The sequence below is a fragment of the Triticum aestivum genome, chromosome 5D, assembly GCF_018294505.1.
Source record: "Triticum aestivum cultivar Chinese Spring chromosome 5D, IWGSC CS RefSeq v2.1, whole genome shotgun sequence".
Lineage (NCBI taxonomy): Eukaryota > Viridiplantae > Streptophyta > Magnoliopsida > Poales > Poaceae > Triticum > Triticum aestivum.
The window spans coordinates 26826659-26847571 of NC_057808.1; the positions used below are offsets into that span (position 1 = coordinate 26826659).

The following is a 20913-nucleotide window of genomic DNA, read 5'->3' on the forward strand; positions in this document are numbered from 1 at the left end:
CGCAATCAGATAAAAATCTATATGTGTGAAATTTAATATGCATTTTATTCATAGGTGTAATAAAAAAAAATCACCCGTGGCAATACACGAGGGTTCTACTAGTGCTTCGTCATTTTTAAGGCCTCACAATCTATTAAGGTCTTCGATTTATAATTGGGTCACCCGATTTTGACAGGGTCAACAATTTCTCAAGGAGCTCTCCTATTTAATTCTTTTAATTCACTATGTTTCCTAATTTTGAATCTTTTTCATTCAATTGAGGTTTTCAATTGTGGATTGGGTTTACGATTTTGATCGGGTCAACAATTTTTCAAATCAATCGGTAGCAGCCAGCCTACAAAACATCTCAATCCCATGCACCCTCCAATTGCCTAGAAAAAAGAAGTGACAACATGTGATATTATAGCACCAATATAGTACATGCAGCCATCAACGCAGAAATTTCCCGACATAAATTTACGTTAGTTTGCGGATAACACAAAACCACACCACGAAATACCCATCAATCGCCGCATTTTATAAATAAAAATGAAATACACTCCATCATCTCCCTACCCGCCAAACTAAATATTTCACCAGTTTCAAAATTTAAGGGGTATTAGTTTTTTCGAAAGTCAAAATTCTTTAACTTTGACCAAGTTCAGAGCAAAAAATATCGACAATATTATAAAAAGTATGAAAATTCATTTCATGATGAATCTAATCATACAGATTAGACATTATCGATTTGATATATTTCTCTACAAATTTGAACAAACCTAAAAGGTTTGATTTTTCAAAAAAAACAATACACCTCATATTTGGAAATAAAGTGAGTTTTTTTTTTTAAGAAATCCAACAACACCAACGGCGCAGCAAAGTGCGCCCTACCCTTCTACTACCTCTGTCCCATAATATAAGAACATCTAGTGTCAAAAACGTTCTTATATTATGGGACGGAGGGAGTAGTTCATATACCCACACCCCATTAAAGGTCAAGTTGTAGCCACACACATATGAGAGAGAGGAGACTGTGGAGTGAGTGAGAGTGCGCGAAAATGCGCAGGGGCGCGCAAGAGCGGAGGCACACACTTGCACGACCCAGTAAGTGCGACCGTTCGCGTCGTGATTCATGCACTTGTGTGTACTGGAAAATTGTGAAACCCACTGGTAGTTGATATACATCAGAATACGGTCGAGTATTCATGTCGGTCGTGTACAGATACGTGGTATGTACTATTTTTATTATCCCTTCTTTGACTACGGATGGACCTTATATGTTTACTTCTTCGCTTCCTGTTCATCTCCTTACTCCTGTCCTACATTTTTAATCTGGAAGAACTCTTTTTCTCCTGTACATCGCCACTGTTGTTTCATCTTCTCTCATCCGATTCTTTCTATTCCCTTCACATTCATGTAATTTCTTTGCTTTGCTGCTTCACCTACTGTGGGTATTCTGTGCACTATCAATATGGGATCTTTTCGAGAGGAGTTTAATGGATTAAAGTTGCAATTCGACAGGTAATTTATTGTGTTACTTCTTCTCTTCTACTACTATTCTTACTTAGTCACATAGGTCACTCCTATCTTTCTATCTGCCATTTTATCGATACAGATTTGCAGACCTCAGGTTATCTGATGCAAAGTCTTGTTTACTATCTCACTTTGTGCGGACTACTTTGATGTTACTAACATTCAATCATCACACGATTCTGAATCGGCAACTGGGGAATATGGTTGTCTTTCACAACAAACTTTTTTTTACAGACCCACAGATTCAGGAATCTGAATCTGTGCCTTCTCTCGATTCAGTGCCAATGGATATGTGAGTTTATTCTGAATACAACATCAACATACTAGGTGATTCTGAAATATTTTCCTTCCATATAAGTAGTTTATTTCTGCATCCTCAAGTTATGTTATCTAAAACTTGTTGCATTTAAGTTTCGTTCGTGTTACTTAACTAGTTCTTAATGTCATCATGTACTGTAGCTTTCAAAATTTTATGCATTCTAAACTTAGTGCTGATTGTGATACTGATTCTAGTTTAGACCAAATGTCTTCGCTCTCTAATATGAGTATGCCTCCCAGTCCAACTTCGTCTGATATACCTCTGCCAGTCAGTAACGAATATAATAGATTGTCTCAACTTTTTTCTCGGTACAGACTTCTATTCCAGTCATTTCTACAAATGTTGATCACCAATTGGATTTTTCTAAAATTTTAGTTTTCTTTCTCACTTATTTTGCTTACTTTTTTCGGTTGTCAAGAGAATGTAAATTATACTCATATCTGCTCACAGCCGATAGATGATGAACATGAGGGGGAACCTGATCCTAATGACACTGCTGACTACAACAGAGTTTCACAAGAATTTGAAGGGTACATACTTTCGTGTGATTTGTGTCATATGTATCTTTCTTTCGTGCCCTGTTTCTATGACGGTTCTTTCTGTTATTTACTCCCCTGTTAACATTATTTCAGATGACACATCAGTCTTCATTCTACCAATGTCTCATTTGATTCACTTGATGTTCTGTCCGATGTTCCTCCCTTGATATTGCTCAGTTTCACTCTATGCCTTCACCACAATCACCTCAATCAGTGCATACTAATGCTTCAGATGATTCCACTACAGGTAATTAACGCTTGTCATCTTCTATGCCAATAGATGAAAAAAATGATGCCGACGAGCAAACATGCACCGGCAACTCATATGTAAATCCTCTACCTTCCTACAAATTTTCTGTCACGAGTTTGTAAATCCTGTCCTCTATATTTCTAATTTTGAAATTCTTTACCAGGTCACATGACAATTCCGTTCCACATGTTCAGCCAGCAAAGAATTCTCGGTTTTGTGCTCTCCGAAAATCATTATATGCCTATTCAACATGGACAACAGAAACTAGTATGTGCGAATCTATCAGAACATGCTTAAATACTCTCACCGAGGGATATAACTTCTAAAATTAATACAATTGGGAGATGTCTTTGGCATCTGGTATGGAAAGAGTTGGAAGAATTCTAAGAAAATTCATGCAATGCAAGAATTCAACTGCCTATGTGGAGTATGTGAATTTGGCGTCGCAGAACCCGAGGGGACATGCCTGGGAGGTGGATTATGCGGTGTGAGAGGGGGAGGAGGGAGTCTGACAGCGAGTGAGGTCAACCCGGCGTATGGAGACGAGGGACCGCTAACCCAAATTCAAATACAAACACACTAATAGATATCATATAATTACAGTTGGGCCGAATTTTTTTATTGGACAATGATGCTCTTGGGCTTTTAGACGACACAAATCGCTTCAACCGTTGGATCACCCAGATAATACACCCCCTTTGTGTACTATATATAATGCACCGTAAATTTCCCTTTTTAAATGTAAAATACCATTTGCCAAACTTTTTGTGGAATTCACCCTGAACGGTATAACTTTACATTGTAGGGTTGACGAAATATTTTTGAGTTACTTTATCCATGGCAGTAGCTTCTCTGTACAGTTCCAGCGCTTCCTCCAATGTATTGGCGTCTGATAAATGCCACAATCTTCTCTTGGGGTGAGGATGATCAGCTTCTAGGATCTCTTTCCGTAGAGTATGATCTCCTACAATCTCGGTTGCCTTCCCAATGAATGCAAGGGCATTGCATGGATGGAAACCAGCAGCACCAAGTAGTAAGGTTCCAATGCGATCTGCCTCTATCTCCATACTACATACATAAGAGACAATCATGAAGAGATTCTAATTAACATGAGATACTTGCATGTGCTTGATATTAAACAAAATAAGCAATTTCATTCTGCAAAAGAGTTCCCATGAGAGGGGGGGGGGGGGTGATCGTTACCATACTAGTTAAGGCTGAACTCACAAAGTTCCATGTGGTGAGGGTCGGCTTAATTACTCAGTAATCAGGACGACCAATTTTCAAAATAAAATGATACTCCCTCTATCCATATATATAGGGTCTAATACGGTTTTCAAGGTTCCGTTTGACCATTGACAAGATTAACAATACATGAAATGTATGATATAAAAACTATATCATTAGAAACTCTTTTCAAATATGAATCTAACGATATGCTTTGTGGAACACACATGTGATATAGTACTGTTCTAACGCATGGTCAAAGGGAACCTCAAAAATGTATTAGGCTAAAACTGGAATGATCATTATCACTTTTCATTCTTTCTCAGAATTGTGCTAAATGATCATTATCACTTTGCTTAAAGATCATGATAGCATCTCTAAGTTGTAATAGCAAGAGGATAACACTTTCCAATAAAAAGTTCCTTACACTTATTCCAAGAAACAATTTTTCTTTTAGATAAATAAAATTGTAACAATTCTTTAGCTCTACCCCTTAGTGAGAAAAGAAACAATTTCAAGTTTCACATAATCTGCCTCCCCATCTCCGTATTTTTGCATATCACGGATTTCAACAAATTTACCTAGAGAACAAAGGACATGACTACACATTGCAGCTTTTAAGTTTTACAACAAAAAAATCGAAAAGAGGGGAAGAACCTCCGCCGGTGCATGCGGTCATGCACACAACCATAATATTTTTATTTTTTAGATAAAATATGACATTTTTCAATCTAATTAAATTTTAATCACAAAATATAATAAATTTATACTCCGTTTGTTTTTATTTACTCCGCATATTAGCTGATCTAAGTCAAACTTTATAGCGTTTGACCAAATTTATCGAAAACAATCTAAAATTTCATAGTAATAATATATATGGTATTATAAAATTGGTCAATGTTTAAAAAGTTTGACCCAAGGCAAAGTAATATGCGAAGTAAATAAAAATAGAGAGAATATTTCACATGAAAAGAAGGATTGGCAACAGATCAAACGTTTACCAAACATATCACTATGTATTAAATCATCAATACGAAAAATTAATGTGACATCTAGGAGAAAAAAAAAGTGAAGCGGTTATTATACATACCGATGTAAGAAGCTCCTACGCAGGAATGCGGGTAACCACAATCTACTCATGATATCCGCCTGGTGCCTTGCAATCAGGTGCCCAACCTAAGCAAAAATGAGCGACAACAACGTACGTCGTTAGATTGAATCCTATTGCTAGCTAGAAACACATTAGCCCAGCATTGTACTACGCGTATTACATAGCCTTAAACCCTACGGTACGTACCTCATATGCAAGTGCGAAGGCGATCTCGCCATCGGTCTTAAAGCAGTCGAGCAGTCCGGTGAAGACTACAATCTTGCCACCGGGCGCGGACCCTACAGTGGCTTTATCATGTGTGGCCAGGACCAGCTCCTAGCTGCCGTTGAGGCCATGGAGGTGCCTCGTGTGTGGCTGCGGTGCCCACGGCTTGTTTCCTTTCCGAGTAACACGGAGCATGGGGGCGTCACGGCTGTCGTAGATGCCCAGGCCACGGTTGGCCGCGTGGATGATTCTCTCGGCGATGCGACGGACGCGGACGCTATCCGGATGGCATGGGTCGACCGTCTTATGCCTGTGCTTGGCCATCTCCTCGGCGAAGAGGGACTCGCCGAGGTCGCGCTCCTCCTGGTGCGACAGGACGACCAGGTGGGAGCGGTTGGTGCAGGGCACGACCTCGCGGTCGCATGTGGCCATCACCGCGGAGCTCAAGCCGATCGCCGTCGCCGCGGCGACCTTCCGAGGGTCGTCGTACCAACGGTACTGCCGACGAAGCGGCCGCAACATAGTCGACGCTGGGCGACGGAGTAGAGCAGGCGCGACGCAGGAGGCAGAAGAACACCAGTAAAGCAGGCGCTGCGGGGCGGCCGGAGCTCTGCAGCGGCGGAGCATCTGGGAGAGCGAGCACCACAAACGAATCTGGAGGTGTCGCTAATTGCCCTGAAGATCCTTCCCTTACTCCGACGAGGTGTTGAAGTTGTGACCGACTACACTGCTCAAATTTTTCATCAACTTCGCACCATACTTCCTCTACCAATATGGCATCTCCACAAGAAGGTATGATCCTGCTGCACTTAAGTTCCGCATGAGATCAAAACGTGTTCATGTGAATTAGACAAGATCCCATTTGCAATTGCATAATCTCAGTATTTAAATCTAACATTTGGTATCAGTAGCATGGTTGGATCTGATTACATGAATCGATTTGATAATCCGCAATAGATTAATCACACTGAGCAAGGAATTACAAACTTGATAGAACTTGCCTGAAAATCGCGCATTTAGCCATCCGGCCACGCACATTAGCGTGCTGTTCCTGCAGACGTGCGCCTCAGAGTGGTTCTGCTGTCGCCGAGTGCCTCAGGTCGTGCATGCGGCGCCGTGCGCATCCTCGGGCTGTACTCCCGCTGTTGTGCGCCACAGACCTGTGTTTCTTCCCGCTGCACCGCGACTTAGGATGGCGCTCCCTCCGCCGCCATGCGCGCCGACTGCCACTCATCAGGTCCGAGCGCCGCCGTCTTCGGCTCTTCGCGATGTCGCTCATGCAACTCGCCTCATGGTGGTGCTTCTTCCGCTGCGTGCATCAGGCGTCAGGTGAGCGCATCGCGCCGTGCTGCCGCCACCACGCGCATCAGGAGCCACGCGAGCGCCGCACGTCGCCGTCGGCATTAGTTGCCATGCGCATCATGCCGCCTCTGGACGCCGCACGCAACAGGGCGGTGCTCCGGCTGCCGTGCGCGTTGGACGCAATAGCGAGGGACGTGGCGCATGAGCACTTTCCTTGGACAGCCGGCTCATCTACTATATCTAAATAGGAGCCCCCACTACCTGATTTTCCTGCCTTCTGGTGCGTCCACGTCACCCCAATTATTTTCAGTCGTTTGTTTAGCCATGTATGGCTCAGATCCGGAGCTGATTTCCCCATCTCCATGCCCCTCTGGTTGACTCCTCCTTCGTCGACCCGCAGAAGTGGAAGCGGAAGCGAAACTTCCTCCAACTGAAACGTGCGACGGAATCCCCTCTACTCATTAAGCTGGCCGCCCCGTCTCTCCCTTTCCCCATCTCCCTCTCCTCAAACGACACCCATGCGGCGACGAACGCAGGAGAAATCAGCCGCCTCTAGGGTTTGCGGCCGCTGTCGGCAGCAGAACCGGTGGCTACGGCGGCGATGGCGGGGCAAGGGCAGGTGCGCAAGGCAATCGATCTGGAGTATGGGTGGAACTTCAAGCACAAGGGCATCATCTATAGGATCATCAACATCTTTGAGCGCAAGCTGGAGTTGTAGTTCAGCTCTACACGTAAGTCACCTCCAAGGCCTGAAGGACAGGTCCGATTTGATTCATTGCTGGTCAGGGCTTCCGCCCATGTTTGTCCTTTTTTTTAGCACAACACAAATATGGAGCCCTCGCCAAGGCGGCCGATATCACTAGTAGAAAAAGAGGCTTCCATACGCCCCCATTAGTCCCCAAAATAATCGAACCGCGACCAAAGGGGTCTTTAGTCGCGGTTCGGGAGGAGACCCGCGACCAACTATCTGGGCCCAGCGCGCTCGGTCGACAGCTGGCGGACGGGAGGGGCTTTAGTCTCGGTTGGCCTGGCCAACCGGGACTAAAGGTCCTCAGGTTGACCCGAAGGCCTTTAGTCACGGTTGGCCAGACCAACCGGGACTAAAGGTTAGTCCTTTAGTCGCGGTTGGCCAGACCAACCGGTACTAAAGGGCCCATCAAACTCTCCCCCCCCCCCGACCGCCTTTTCAGTTTTAGAAAAACCAAAAGAAAATGATGGAAATGTCAAAAAAATAAAATAAAATAAGTTTCTCATGTGATATGTGGTCTAGTTGTTAGGAAAATTAACAAATATGAATTTCGACTTTATTTGCAAAATCTCTCTGTAATTTCTTAAAATGGGCATAACTTTTGCATACGAGCTCGGATGAAAAAGTTTTTTATATGAAAAATCATCTACTCGAAAAGTTACATCCGAATTTAACAGGGGGAACCTCGTCAAACATTTTCAAAATCCTCAAAAACCTAACAGAAAAAAGATACGGGGCTTTTAAGATCTGGAGAGGCAAAAAAATTCAAAAAATTTCAAATTGTGGTCAAACAATGGTCAAACTAATTATTCTAGAATATTAGTGTTACTAAATAATTATTTCAGTTTTTTTTAAATTTTGGTCAAATCTGGTCAAACTGTGGTCAAACAGTGGTCAAACAATGGTCAAACTAATTATTCCAGAAATATTAGTGTTACTAAATAATTATTGTTTTTTAAAACAATAGTTTCAAACTCAAACAGTGAAATGTGTCACTTCATGCTCAAGCTAAATTCCTGAGGGTTAATAGAATTGACATCCTACTATTGTCAGGAAAACAACAAGTGCAGACTTGGAAACGAGGGAGAATAGAACCCGGAAGTTAAGCGTGCTCAGGCTGGAGTAGTGAGAGGATGGGTGACCGTCCGGGAAGTTAGATGATTTGGAATGATGAGGGGTGATTAGAGATTAGAGGATAAATTGAGCAGTGATGAGGGGTGGTGATTAGAGATTAGAGGTTAAAATAATTCAGAAATTTGAAAATAAAAAAATTAAAAAAATTCGCAAAAAAACCAGGTTTAGGGGGGCTAAAACCCTAAACCTGCGGAGGAGGCCTTTAGTCCCGGTTAGCCACGAGAACCGGGACTAAAGGTCCTCCGCCCCGACGGACCCCTGGCGCCCACGTGGACGGGCCTTTAGTCGCGGTTCGTAAGAGGCGCGACTAAAGGGGGGGTCTTTAGTCGCGCATATTTAGTTCCGGTTGCACAGCCGGGACTAAAGGCCTTTGCGAACCGGGACTAAAGGCCCATTTTCTACCAGTGTATACATCTGTTGGCGCAGCGGCTCGACGGTGATCACCGGCGACACGACCAGAGAGGAGGAGGAAGAACACAGAGAGTTTGCCGGCACACGAACGCCCCCCGCACGAACGGGTTCTTTGTATTTCTCCTCGAGCACGAACTCGATCTCCTCAGCGACTCACACAAGGGGGAGAGGGTTTTGTACCCGCGCTCACGGACATGCCCGTGCTGCGCCTCAACTCACCCACCTCCCACTCGCCACGCCCCGCACGCTCTAGCTCGCGCGCGCCCATCGCGCTCTGACGCGATCGCCGCGGCCATTCCGCGCGCCCTACGCGGCCCACGCCCTGGTCCTACGCTAACTAACCCGCGCACACACGCGCTAACTCACGCACACACGCACACCTACACTTGGGAGCGCACTCACGCACCCAAGTCTGCTCCGGCCCGAGCCGGACGCGGCCACTGCACGCACGCACGCGCTCGCCGTGTCTAAACCCTAGCCGAGGCTTATTGCCTACATTTCACCTCCTAAGCCGAGGCTCAGAGCAAACCACGTCCTCGACGTCGCCGTCGACCAGCAGCGCACGCTCCACCGCCGCCGCCTTGCGCAGCTCCGGGCAATCGCGCTTGAAGTGGCCGCGCTCGCCACACTTGTAGCAGCGGCCACGCTTGTTGCCGCCATCTCGCGTCGCCACGTTGCGCGCGTCGTCGTCCCGAGCTCCCCCTTGACGCCGCTCTCGCGCTCGCCACTGCGCCGCCGTGTACAGGAGCTGCCCGTCCGCCCTCTCGCCGCTGCTCTGCCCGCGACGCCGCACCCGCTCATTGAATGCGCGCAGCCGCCCGAGCGCCTCATCGTACGTCAACTCCTCCAGGGCGCAGAACTGCTAGGTGCCGGCGACGATGGGGAAGAGGCGGTCCGGCACGGTGTCCAGGAGCTTCTTCACCAGCTCCGTCTCGCCCAGCGTCTCGCCCAGGCCCGCGAACCGCGCCGCCATGCCCGCAAGCTGTCCGGCGTACGCGTCCAGGGACTCGCCGTCCTCCATCTTGAGCCGATCCAGCTCGCCGCGCGCACCCGCTCGGCACCGACGAAGCGCACCTTCAGAGAGTCCCATACCTCTCTGCCGGTGGCTTTCGTCACCACCGAGAGCAGCACGTCCTCCGGCAGCCCCGACAGGAGCATTGCCCTCGCTGTCTTGCACTTTTTTGGCGTTCACCGCCGCGTCGGCCGCCGGCGCCACCGCCTCCCACAGCGTGTGGGCATCAAGGATCGCTTGTGCCTTGATCGCCCACACGGTGTAGCCATCCGGCGCGAGCACCGGCATCCCCATGGACACCGATCTGCCCGCCCTGCCTCCGCCTTGTGGAACCAGAGCCATCGCCGGCGATCTCCATCAGCTCGCTCCCTCACCTCGCTCTGATACCAAATGTTGGCGTAGCGGGCTCGAGCACTCGACAGTGATCACCGGAGACACGACCAGAGAGGAGGAGGAAGAACACAGAGAGTTTGCTGGAGCACGAACGCCCCCCCCCCCCCCCACGAACGGGTTCTTTGTATTTCTCCTCGAGCACGAACTCGATCTCCTCAGCGACTCACATAGGAGGGGGAGAGGGTTTTGTACCCGCGCTCACGGACATGCCCGTGCTGCGCCTCAACTCACCCACCTCCCACTCGCCACACCCCGCACGCTCTAGCTCGCGCGCGCCCATCGCGCTCTGACGCGATCGCCGCGGCCATTCCGCGCGCCCTACGCGGCCGACGCCCTGGTCCTATGCTAACTAACCGGCGCACACACGCGCTAACTCACGCACACACGCACACCTACACTTGAGAGCGCACGCATGCACCGAAGTCTGCTCCGGCCCGAGCCCGGCGTGGCCACTGCGCACACGCACGCGCTCGCCGTGTCTAAACCCTAACCGAGGCTTATTGCCTACAACATCTACGAATACATCTTCCTCCCTTACCAGCTGCTCAATATTCTAGATCTAATGATGTGTTTATTAATCCGCAACCCACAGACTCTTGCTTCCTACCCATTCAATTTTTTCATGTACCAGATTCAAGGAGCAATTACCTCACTCATCTTGATCTGCCATATCCTTTTTCTCAGTCAGCTTTGATGACGATTTGGATAACTAGCTAGATTTATGTGAAAATTCTGTACCCTTCGTCTAAAATTAATTTATCATGTATGTTTGGACATTTTCATTTGATGGTTTTATGTCGTATGGGCAATGATTTCTTATGATGAGATTGTGTCCTTTGTAGATAAGCATCACGAATGGGCATAGTTGAATGAAAGTGTCAGGTATGCGCTACTACATTTTTAATTGATTATGTTACTATGCGACTAGCTCGAGCTAGCTTGTGGCCATACTTCTCCATGTCTTATGTAGAATCAATATATTGCTATCATGATTTAACTTTATGCCAAGTGAACATTCAGTCTGCCTAGATTAATCTTAGGATGCAGCATGTGCTTTATGACCCAACTAGGGATTGGACAATAGCTGTTTGTTTTTGGTCGGTTATAGTTTTTCTCTCAGTTCTGTGAAGATGTGAAATATTTAAGAGACATTTTTCTTAGTTAGGCTTTCAAGCAATCCAATATTTAGCAATCCTATTCAAAGAACTATTTACTTTCTCCTTGCAGAAGGGACATTGTATTTCATAGGTAAGAATAGACACTCTAGCATCCAGTAGATGTGAACCCTGTTTCACTTTTGCCAAACGTCTTTGGAATTTCAGACACTCGCGGTAGTTTTAACCCATTTTGATCTCCATATTGGGATATCTCTGTCATCATGTTCAACTTATGATACCGACAAGCTAACATTCTTCTTTATGAATGAAAATTGTGAAGCCGTTCCAAGACTTTTGAAGAAAAAAGATCGGTGTACATGCTTCTTAATCTCGAAGAATTGCTGCATACCGCAAGTGTATTGGTCGTCATCTCAACATCCCACCGATGGAGCAGGATCGGTTTTCTCTCGCTGATCACCTATGCCTTAAGAATTCCAGTTTTGGCATCTATTCTTGCCGTATTAGTTCTCATGCTGGACATTCAACTTATAGCCTTTGCTAAACATTGCTCACCATTTTTTGTCCTTCTTTTGGTCTCTCACACATGTAATCTTAAAGGACTGGATTGACACCAAGGCATATACATTTGACATTTCACCATATTGTACAGCTGGCAGTGTAGTAACTCATTGATAGATCGTATTGGTATTTGGCATTGCACACTAACGTTAGAACCAAACAATAGTGGCGTACCATCGTTGCCATTTAAGGAGCTCTGTAGGGTGGCTAATTTATCTTCGTTGCTGCCATCTAACATTGAGCTATTCATTTTTACAATATATATTTACGTGTTATTTAATTTTAAAAAAAAATTATAGCATACTTTACCGCAGCAACGCGCGGGGTATCACCTAGTTTTCGTAACAGCCGCACCGCTCGATCCGTTTTCCCCCAATGGTAGCGGCGGCGGAGCAGGGAGCTGGCTGCGCTCGATTAGGGATTTGGCTTTGCGGTCCTTGTAAGTGAGTAGTCTGGCACTAACTAATTTGACTGGGCATCAGGAACCACGCCTCCCCCGCGTCGTCTCTCTGAGGCGACTCGGGCGGGCACCCCCGCCAAGCACCGCCACAGCCTCTTCTCCGGCCACCGCGCCTCGCCGCCGCCGGCAAAACGACGCCGGGCAAAGCCCCGCGAAGGCTGGCGGCGGCAGGATCCATCCAGCGTCGTTCTCTGGGTCCTGCTGCCCCTTCCCTCACCCGCGTCGGGGCTCCAGATCTGGCCTCGTGCTCCCTCTGCTCCGCTTCCCCGGCGTCGGCCGGCGCCCTCCTTCCAGATCCGGCCGGCGTGCCGCGGCTGCGGGCATCCAGCGCCCACGGGGTGGCTCCCGTGGCCAGGCCTCGTGGCTGCCTCGGCGGCGGCTGCACCGGCTGTAGCCTGCTGGGCTCGATGCTGCGCCCCGTCTCCCCTGCTCCGCGCCTTGCGCCGGCCTCCGCCGCCTCCCGCCCTCATCCGTCCGCCGTCGTCGAGGTCTGCCGGACGTCACACCTTCCCCGCGGATCAAAACTTCCGCGCCTTCCCACCTCTGTTGCCGCCCGTTTTGTCGTCGTCGTGCTCCTCCGTGCGCTCACCAAACGAAGGTGGCGTCGTGACTCCTGTCTCTGGAGCCCTCCACCTCCTAGTTTCCCCCGGGGGGCGCTGCACCGGTGGTCCTCGCTGGTGCCCTCGGCGTCAAGGGTGCCTGCCTGTGTTGCTCCGCCGGTGGGATTCACCTGGATCTGGGGCCGTCCATTCCAGCGCTACCCTGCGCTATTGGCGGCTGCTTTGTGGCTAGTCGCGTGGCGGATGTGACCGGGGATGGGGAGAAATCCTTGGTCGGCCTGCTGCTGGCCGAGACAGCGGCGACGCTTCCCGTCGTTCTCCATCTTGATGGCGTTGTCTTCATCCCCCGGTTTTGTGATGTTTGGGGTGTGCTCTGTGGAGTTCTATGCTTGGTGATGCCCTTCGACTACACCGGTGGCACACAGGTGCCGTGGCGTCGTCTGGGCCCGGCGCGACCGTTCGAATATACCCCATGACACAGGTGGTGGAGGCCGGTGCATTATGCTGACGAATTATGTTCTGTCCAATGCATATGTTGTGAAGAAGTACATGAGACTTCAGTTTGACAGGGAAGCAGAGGAGAACTATGAGGAGAAGCGGACACGAATAGCAAGACTTATTTGATATTTTCGAGTAAATGTGTAATACTAAGCTAGTTACTAATTTGGTTCATCTACATTTCAGGGTAGACCTCTCTATAAAGCCAACTTAGCTATGGAGCATCATGCTGGTAAGATATACAACGGGCTACGTTCGAGCAGCTCGGGCATATACTGTATGAGTGCAGCACATACCAAGTGGATGAGCTTGAGAAGGGGAAACTTTATCTTGCAATTCACACGGAGGCTGCAAGGAGAGAAAAGTGGTGCATGGTGCCATATAAGTTAAATTTACTTGAAGAGGTGAGTAATTCGACTGCAGTTTGCACACATGGGGCTCTTAGGGCATTTCTAACCGATCCCTTATCCGGCCATAAGGGAGTATATTTGGCCTTTTTCTCCTCTAAACTGCACCTGACCGATCCCTTATAACGGTTAGTGGAGTAATTTTTTACTCCATCCTCATGAGGTGGCGAACATGGACCGGGGTTGTGGAGATAGTTGGTGGAGAAAGAAGAAGATGTTGACTGATTTATTGATAAAAATGTAGATTGCATATGCGCATATATGAAATATGATATACATTATATGCGCAATCAGATAAAAATCTATATGTGTGAAATTTAATATGCATTTTATTCATAGGTGTAATAAAAAAAAATCACCCGTGGCAATACACGAGGGTTCTACTAGTGCTTCGTCATTTTTAAGGCCTCACAATCTATTAAGGTCTTCGATTTATAATTGGGTCACCCGATTTTGACAGGGTCAACAATTTCTCAAGGAGCTCTCCTATTTAATTCTTTTAATTCACTATGTTTCCTAATTTTGAATCTTTTTCATTCAATTGAGGTTTTCAATTGTGGATTGGGTTTACGATTTTGATCGGGTCAACAATTTTTCAAATCAATCGGTAGCAGCCAGCCTACAAAAACATCTCAATCCCATGCACCCTCCAATTGCCTAGAAAAAAGAAGTGACAACATGTGATATTATAGCACCAATATAGTACATGCAGCCATCAACGCAGAAATTTCCCGACATAAATTTACGTTAGTTTGCGGATAACACAAAACCACACCACGAAATACCCATCAATCGCCGCATTTTATAAATAAAAATGAAATACACTCCATCATCTCCCTACCCGCCAAACTAAATATTTCACCAGTTTCAAAATTTAAGGGGTATTAGTTTTTTCGAAAGTCAAAATTCTTTAACTTTGACCAAGTTCAGAGCAAAAAATATCGACAATATTATAAAAAGTATGAAAATTCATTTCATGATGAATCTAATCATACAGATTAGACATTATCGATTTTGATATATTTCTCTACAAATTTGAACAAACCTAAAAGGTTTGATTTTTCAAAAAAAAACAATACACCTCATATTTGGAAATAAAGTGAGTTTTTTTTTTTAAGAAATCCAACAACACCAACGGCGCAGCAAAGTGCGCCCTACCCTTCTACTACCTCTGTCCCATAATATAAGAACATCTAGTGTCAAAAACGTTCTTATATTATGGGACGGAGGGAGTAGTTCATATACCACACCCCATTAAAGGTCAAGTTGTAGCCACACACATATGAGAGAGAGGAGACTGTGGAGTGAGTGAGAGTGCGCGAAAATGCGCAGGGGCGCGCAAGAGCGGAGGCACACACTTGCACGACCCAGTAAGTGCGACCGTTCGCGTCGTGATTCATGCACTTGTGTGTACTGGAAAATTGTGAAAACCCACTGGTAGTTGATATACATCAGAATACGGTCGAGTATTCATGTCGGTCGTGTACAGATACGTGGTATGTACTATTTTTATTATCCCTTCTTTGACTACGGATGGACCTTATATGTTTACTTCTTCGCTTCCTGTTCATCTCCTTACTCCTGTCCTACATTTTTAATCTGGAAGAACTCTTTTTCTCCTGTACATCGCCACTGTTGTTTCATCTTCTCTCATCCGATTCTTTCTATTCCCTTCACATTCATGTAATTTCTTTGCTTTGCTGCTTCACCTACTGTGGGTATTCTGTGCACTATCAATATGGGATCTTTTCGAGAGGAGTTTAATGGATTAAAGTTGCAATTCGACAGGTAATTTATTGTGTTACTTCTTCTCTTCTACTACTATTCTTACTTAGTCACATAGGTCACTCCTATCTTTCTATCTGCCATTTTATCGATACAGATTTGCAGACCTCAGGTTATCTGATGCAAAGTCTTGTTTACTATCTCACTTTGTGCGGACTACTTTGATGTTACTAACATTCAATCATCACACGATTCTGAATCGGCAACTGGGGAATATGGTTGTCTTTCACAACAAACTTTTTTTTACAGACCCACAGATTCAGGAATCTGAATCTGTGCCTTCTCTCGATTCAGTGCCAATGGATATGTGAGTTTATTCTGAATACAACATCAACATACTAGGTGATTCTGAAATATTTTCCTTCCATATAAGTAGTTTATTTCTGCATCCTCAAGTTATGTTATCTAAAACTTGTTGCATTTAAGTTTCGTTCGTGTTACTTAACTAGTTCTTAATGTCATCATGTACTGTAGCTTTCAAAATTTTATGCATTCTAAACTTAGTGCTGATTGTGATACTGATTCTAGTTTAGACCAAATGTCTTCGCTCTCTAATATGAGTATGCCTCCCAGTCCAACTTCGTCTGATATACCTCTGCCAGTCAGTAACGAATATAATAGATTGTCTCAACTTTTTTCTCGGTACAGACTTCTATTCCAGTCATTTCTACAAATGTTGATCACCAATTGGATTTTTCTAAAATTTTAGTTTTCTTTCTCACTTATTTTGCTTACTTTTTTCGGTTGTCAAGAGAATGTAAATTATACTCATATCTGCTCACAGCCGATAGATGATGAACATGAGGGGGAACCTGATCCTAATGACACTGCTGACTACAACAGAGTTTCACAAGAATTTGAAGGGTACATACTTTCGTGTGATTTGTGTCATATGTATCTTTCTTTCGTGCCCTGTTTCTATGACGGTTCTTTCTGTTATTTACTCCCCCTGTTAACATTATTTCAGATGACACATCAGTCTTCATTCTACCAATGTCTCATTTGATTCACTTGATGTTCTGTCCGATGTTCCTCCCTTGATATTGCTCAGTTTCACTCTATGCCTTCACCACAATCACCTCAATCAGTGCATACTAATGCTTCAGATGATTCCACTACAGGTAATTAACGCTTGTCATCTTCTATGCCAATAGATGAAAAAAATGATGCCGACGAGCAAACATGCACCGGCAACTCATATGTAAATCCTCTACCTTCCTACAAATTTTCTGTCACGAGTTTGTAAATCCTGACCTCTATATTTCTAATTTTGAAATTCTTTACCAGGTCACATGACAATTCCGTTCCACATGTTCAGCCAGCAAAGAATTCTCGGTTTTGTGCTCTCCGAAAATCATTATATGCCTATTCAACATGGACAACAGAAACTAGTATGTGCGAATCTATCAGAACATGCTTAAATACTCTCACCGAGGGATATAACTTCTAAAATTAATACAATTGGGAGATGTCTTTGGCATCTGGTATGGAAAGAGTTGGAAGAATTCTAAGAAAATTCATGCAATGCAAGAATTCAACTGCCTATGTGGAGTATGTGAATTTGGCGTCGCAGAACCCGAGGGGACATGCCTGGGAGGTGGATTATGCGGTGTGAGAGGGGGAGGAGGGAGTCTGACAGCGAGTGAGGTCAACCCGGCGTATGGAGACGAGGGACCGCTAACCCAAATTCAAATACAAACACACTAATAGATATCATATAATTACAGTTGGGCCGAATTTTTTTATTGGACAATGATGCTCTTGGGCTTTTAGACGACACAAATCGCTTCAACCGTTGGATCACCCAGATAATACACCCCCTTTTGTGTACTATATATAATGCACCGTAAATTTCCCTTTTTAAATGTAAAATACCATTTGCCAAACTTTTTGTGGAATTCACCCTGAACGGTATAACTTTACATTGTAGGGTTGACGAAATATTTTTGAGTTACTTTATCCATGGCAGTAGCTTCTCTGTACAGTTCCAGCGCTTCCTCCAATGTATTGGCGTCTGATAAATGCCACAATCTTCTCTTGGGGTGAGGATGATCAGCTTCTAGGATCTCTTTCCGTAGAGTATGATCTCCTACAATCTCGGTTGCCTTCCCAATGAATGCAAGGGCATTGCGTGGATGGAAACCAGCAGCACCAAGTAGTAAGGTTCCAATGCGATCTGCCTCTATCTCCATACTACATACATAAGAGACAATCATGAAGAGATTCTAGTTAACATGAGATCCTTGCATGTGCTTCATATTAAACAAGGTAAGCAATTTCATTCTGCAAAAGAGTTCCCATGAGGGGGGGGGGGGGGGGGGGGGGGGCTGATCGTTACCATACTAGTTAAGGCTGAACTCACAAAGTTCCATGTGGTGAGGATTGGCTTAATTACTCAGTAATCAGGACGACCAATTTTCAAAATAAAATGATACTCCCTCTATCCATATATATAGGGTCTAATACGGTTTTCAAGGTTCCGTTTGACCATTGACAAGATTAACAATACATGAAATGTATGATATAAAAACTATATCATTAGAAACTCTTTTCAAATATGAATCTAACGATATGCTTTGTGGAACACACATGTGATATATTACTATTCTAACACATGGTCAAAGGGAACCTCAAAAATGTATTAGGCTAAAACTGGAATGATCATTATCACTTTTCATTCTTTCTCAGAATTGTGCTAAATGATCATTATCACTTTGCTTAAAGATCATGATAGCATCTCTAAGTTGTAATAGCAAGAGGATAACACTTTCCAATAAAAAGTTCCTTACACTTATTCCAAGAAACAATTTTACTTTTAGATAAATAAAATTGTAACAATTCTTTAGCTCTACCCCTTAGTGAGAAAAGAAACAATTTCAAGTTTCACATAATCTGCCTCCCCATCTCTGTATTTTTGCATATCATGGATTTCAACAAATTTACGTAGAGAACAAAGGACATGGCTACACATTGCAGCTTTTAAGTTTTACAACAAAAAAAATCGAAAAGAGGGGAAAACCCTCCGCCGCTGCATGCGGTCATGCACACAACCATAATATTTTTATTTTTTAGATAAAAAATGACATTTTTCAATCTAATTAAATTTTAATCACAAAATATAATAATCAACACGAAAAATTAATGTGACATCTAGGAGAAAAAAAAAGTGAAGCAGTTATTATACATACCGATGTAAGAAGCTCCGACGTAGGATTGCAGGCAACCACAGCCTACTCATGATATCCGCCTGGTGCCTTGCAATCAGGTGCCCAACCTAAGCAAAAATGAGCGACAACAACGTACGTCGTTAGATTGAATCCACTTGCTAGCTAGAAACACATCAACCCAGCATTGCACTACGTATTACGAGTACATAGGCTTAAACCCCTAGGGTACGTACCTCATGTGCAAGAGCGAAGGCGATTTCGCCGTCGTTCTTATACCAGTCCAGCAGTCCGGTGAAGACTATAATCTTGCCACCGGGCGCGGAGCCTACAGTGGCGTTTTCATGCCTGGCCAGGACCAGCTCCCAGCTGCCGTTGAGGCCATGGAGGTGCCTCGTGTGTGGCTGCGGTGCCCACGGCTTGTTTCCTTTCTGAGTGACACGGAGCATGGGGGCGTCACGGCTGTCGTAGACGCCCAGGCCACGGTTGGCGGCGTGGATGATTCTCTCGGCGATGAGACGGACGCGGACGCTATCCGGATGGCATGGGTCGACCGTCTTATGCCTGTGCTTGGCCATCTCCTCGTCGAATAGGGACTCGCCGAGGTCGCGCTCCTTCTGGGGAGATAGGACGACCAGGTGGGAGCGGTTGGTGCAGGGCACGACCTCGCGGTCGCATGTGGCCATCACCGTGGCACTCAAGCCGATCGCCGTCGCCATGGCGACCTTCCGAGGGTCGTGGTACCAACGGAGCTGCCGACGAAGTACAGTCGACGCTGGGTGACGGAGTAGAGCAGGCGTGACGCGGGAGGCGGAAGAACACCAGTGAAGCAGGCGCTGCGGGGCGGCCGCCGGCGCTCTGCAACGGCGGAGGATTTGGGAGAGGGAGCACCACAAACGGTTCATGGTCGATGGATCCTACGCTGCTTCTTATGGGAGTTTGCAGGCGCGGGTTCTATCGATCGAGTAGGAGGCTCTTCGCCTGTCGTGTTTGAAAGTAGTATGATCGATCCTAGCTACGTACTTATACTATATATAACAGGCTAACGGTGGCCTTTGGCGACTCGGAGCCCCGTGCACGCACGGTGTGGGTGGGTCCACGAGTCGGACTGCCCGGCCGTATCGGAGTGATCGGGGCCTCCGCTCGTTTTTTTTTCAGTGATCTGCGCCGGCGCACCGGTCCAACGGTTGGGCCGGTCTAGCCCCGGCCGTCAGATCTGGTCCCCTGCACCGTCAGATCCGTTCCTCCCCTCACCTCCTTCTTCAACCTCCCGTACGGGGAAAAGGACGGGTCCCCTCGTGCGCGTCGACGCCTCAGCACGCGCCGACCGCCTCGCCTCGCCTCCTCGCCGCCGGTCCCCTCGCCGTCGGTCGCCTACGGTCGCCGCCCTCGCCGCTGGTCGTCCGCCCTCACCTATGTCGTCTTCGTTTGTTTCTGAAACCTCCATGGATGCAGCAGCGTGCGGCCATGGTTACGGCCGGTCGAGGTTGCAGCCCGTTGCGAGCCCGTAGCAGCTCGCCGGCGACCGGTTGCAGCATCCGCCCCTGCCCCCCGTGCTGGATCTCGCTGCCGGAACAGAAACCCGTGCTGGGTCGCAGCTCGGCCGTGATGGATGTAGCAAAACATTATGCCGGCTGTAGCAAAAAACGATGCTAGTTGTAGCAAAACCGCGACGCCGGCTGTGTGTTGTAGCAAAACGTGACGCTAGTTGTAGCAAAATGCTATGCCACTTGTAGCAAAAATCTATGCCGGTTGAAGCATGTAGCAAAACTGCAGCTTCAAACTTCTTATCTCAGTTGCGATCCCGCGATGACGATGATGCCATTTTGCTGCAACCGTAGTAGATTTTTGCTACCACTGGCGAATTGAATTTCCGGTTCCAGCAAAAATTCACCGTGGGTGTAGTCTGCCATAGCTTACCGCTGCAGCCCGCCGTCGTCATTGTAGCAAAAAAATGTTAACCGTATGTAGCTTCTGTGGTTGCCGATTGCAGCAAAAAAAGACATGGGTGTAGCAAACACAAAAAAAAAGTTTCCATCGTTTTCAGAAAAGCTTCGACTGTAGGTTGAAGCATTTCACACATACGATTGAAGCTTTCTCTACAACGGATGCAACTTTCTCTGGTTATGCAGTGTATGGTTGTAGCTTTCTTTTTCAATGGTTGTAGCTTTTTTCATCTATGGTCGAAGCTTTTCTATCAA

At 46.3% G+C, this 20913-nt stretch overlaps 1 protein-coding gene and 2 long non-coding RNA genes across 5 annotated transcripts; 2 read left to right on the forward strand and 1 right to left on the reverse strand.

Annotated features, from left to right (window-relative positions):
• The first annotated feature begins 1147 nt into the window (after positions 1–1147).
• Positions 1148–2989, forward strand: LOC123124158 (uncharacterized). The gene is made up of 3 exons (XR_006461001.1): positions 1148–2361; positions 2464–2697; positions 2784–2989. It is a non-coding gene; the product is annotated as an uncharacterized lncRNA (long non-coding RNA).
• Positions 2990–13958: 10969 nt separating this feature from the next.
• On the forward strand, positions 13959–17041 carry LOC123119195 (uncharacterized). Of its 3 annotated transcripts, none has more exons than XR_006458530.1 (3): positions 13959–16412; positions 16516–16749; positions 16836–17041. It is a non-coding gene; the product is annotated as an uncharacterized lncRNA (long non-coding RNA). The 3 variants fall into 3 exon arrangements; XR_006458531.1 differs by having other exon boundaries at positions 13959–15890; positions 16333–16749; XR_006458529.1 differs by having other exon boundaries at positions 13959–16749.
• Positions 17042–17446: 405 nt separating this feature from the next.
• LOC123119194 (mitochondrial metalloendopeptidase OMA1) lies at positions 17447–19866 on the reverse strand. The gene is made up of 3 exons (XM_044538905.1): positions 18949–19866; positions 18737–18822; positions 17447–17741 (listed from the first exon to the last, which is right to left on the reverse strand). The coding sequence occupies exons 1-3, from the start codon at positions 19615–19617 to the stop codon at positions 17468–17470; spliced, it is 1029 nt and encodes a 342-aa protein (XP_044394840.1). The 5' UTR covers positions 19618–19866; the 3' UTR covers positions 17447–17467.
• Between the last annotated feature and the right edge of the window lie 1047 nt (positions 19867–20913).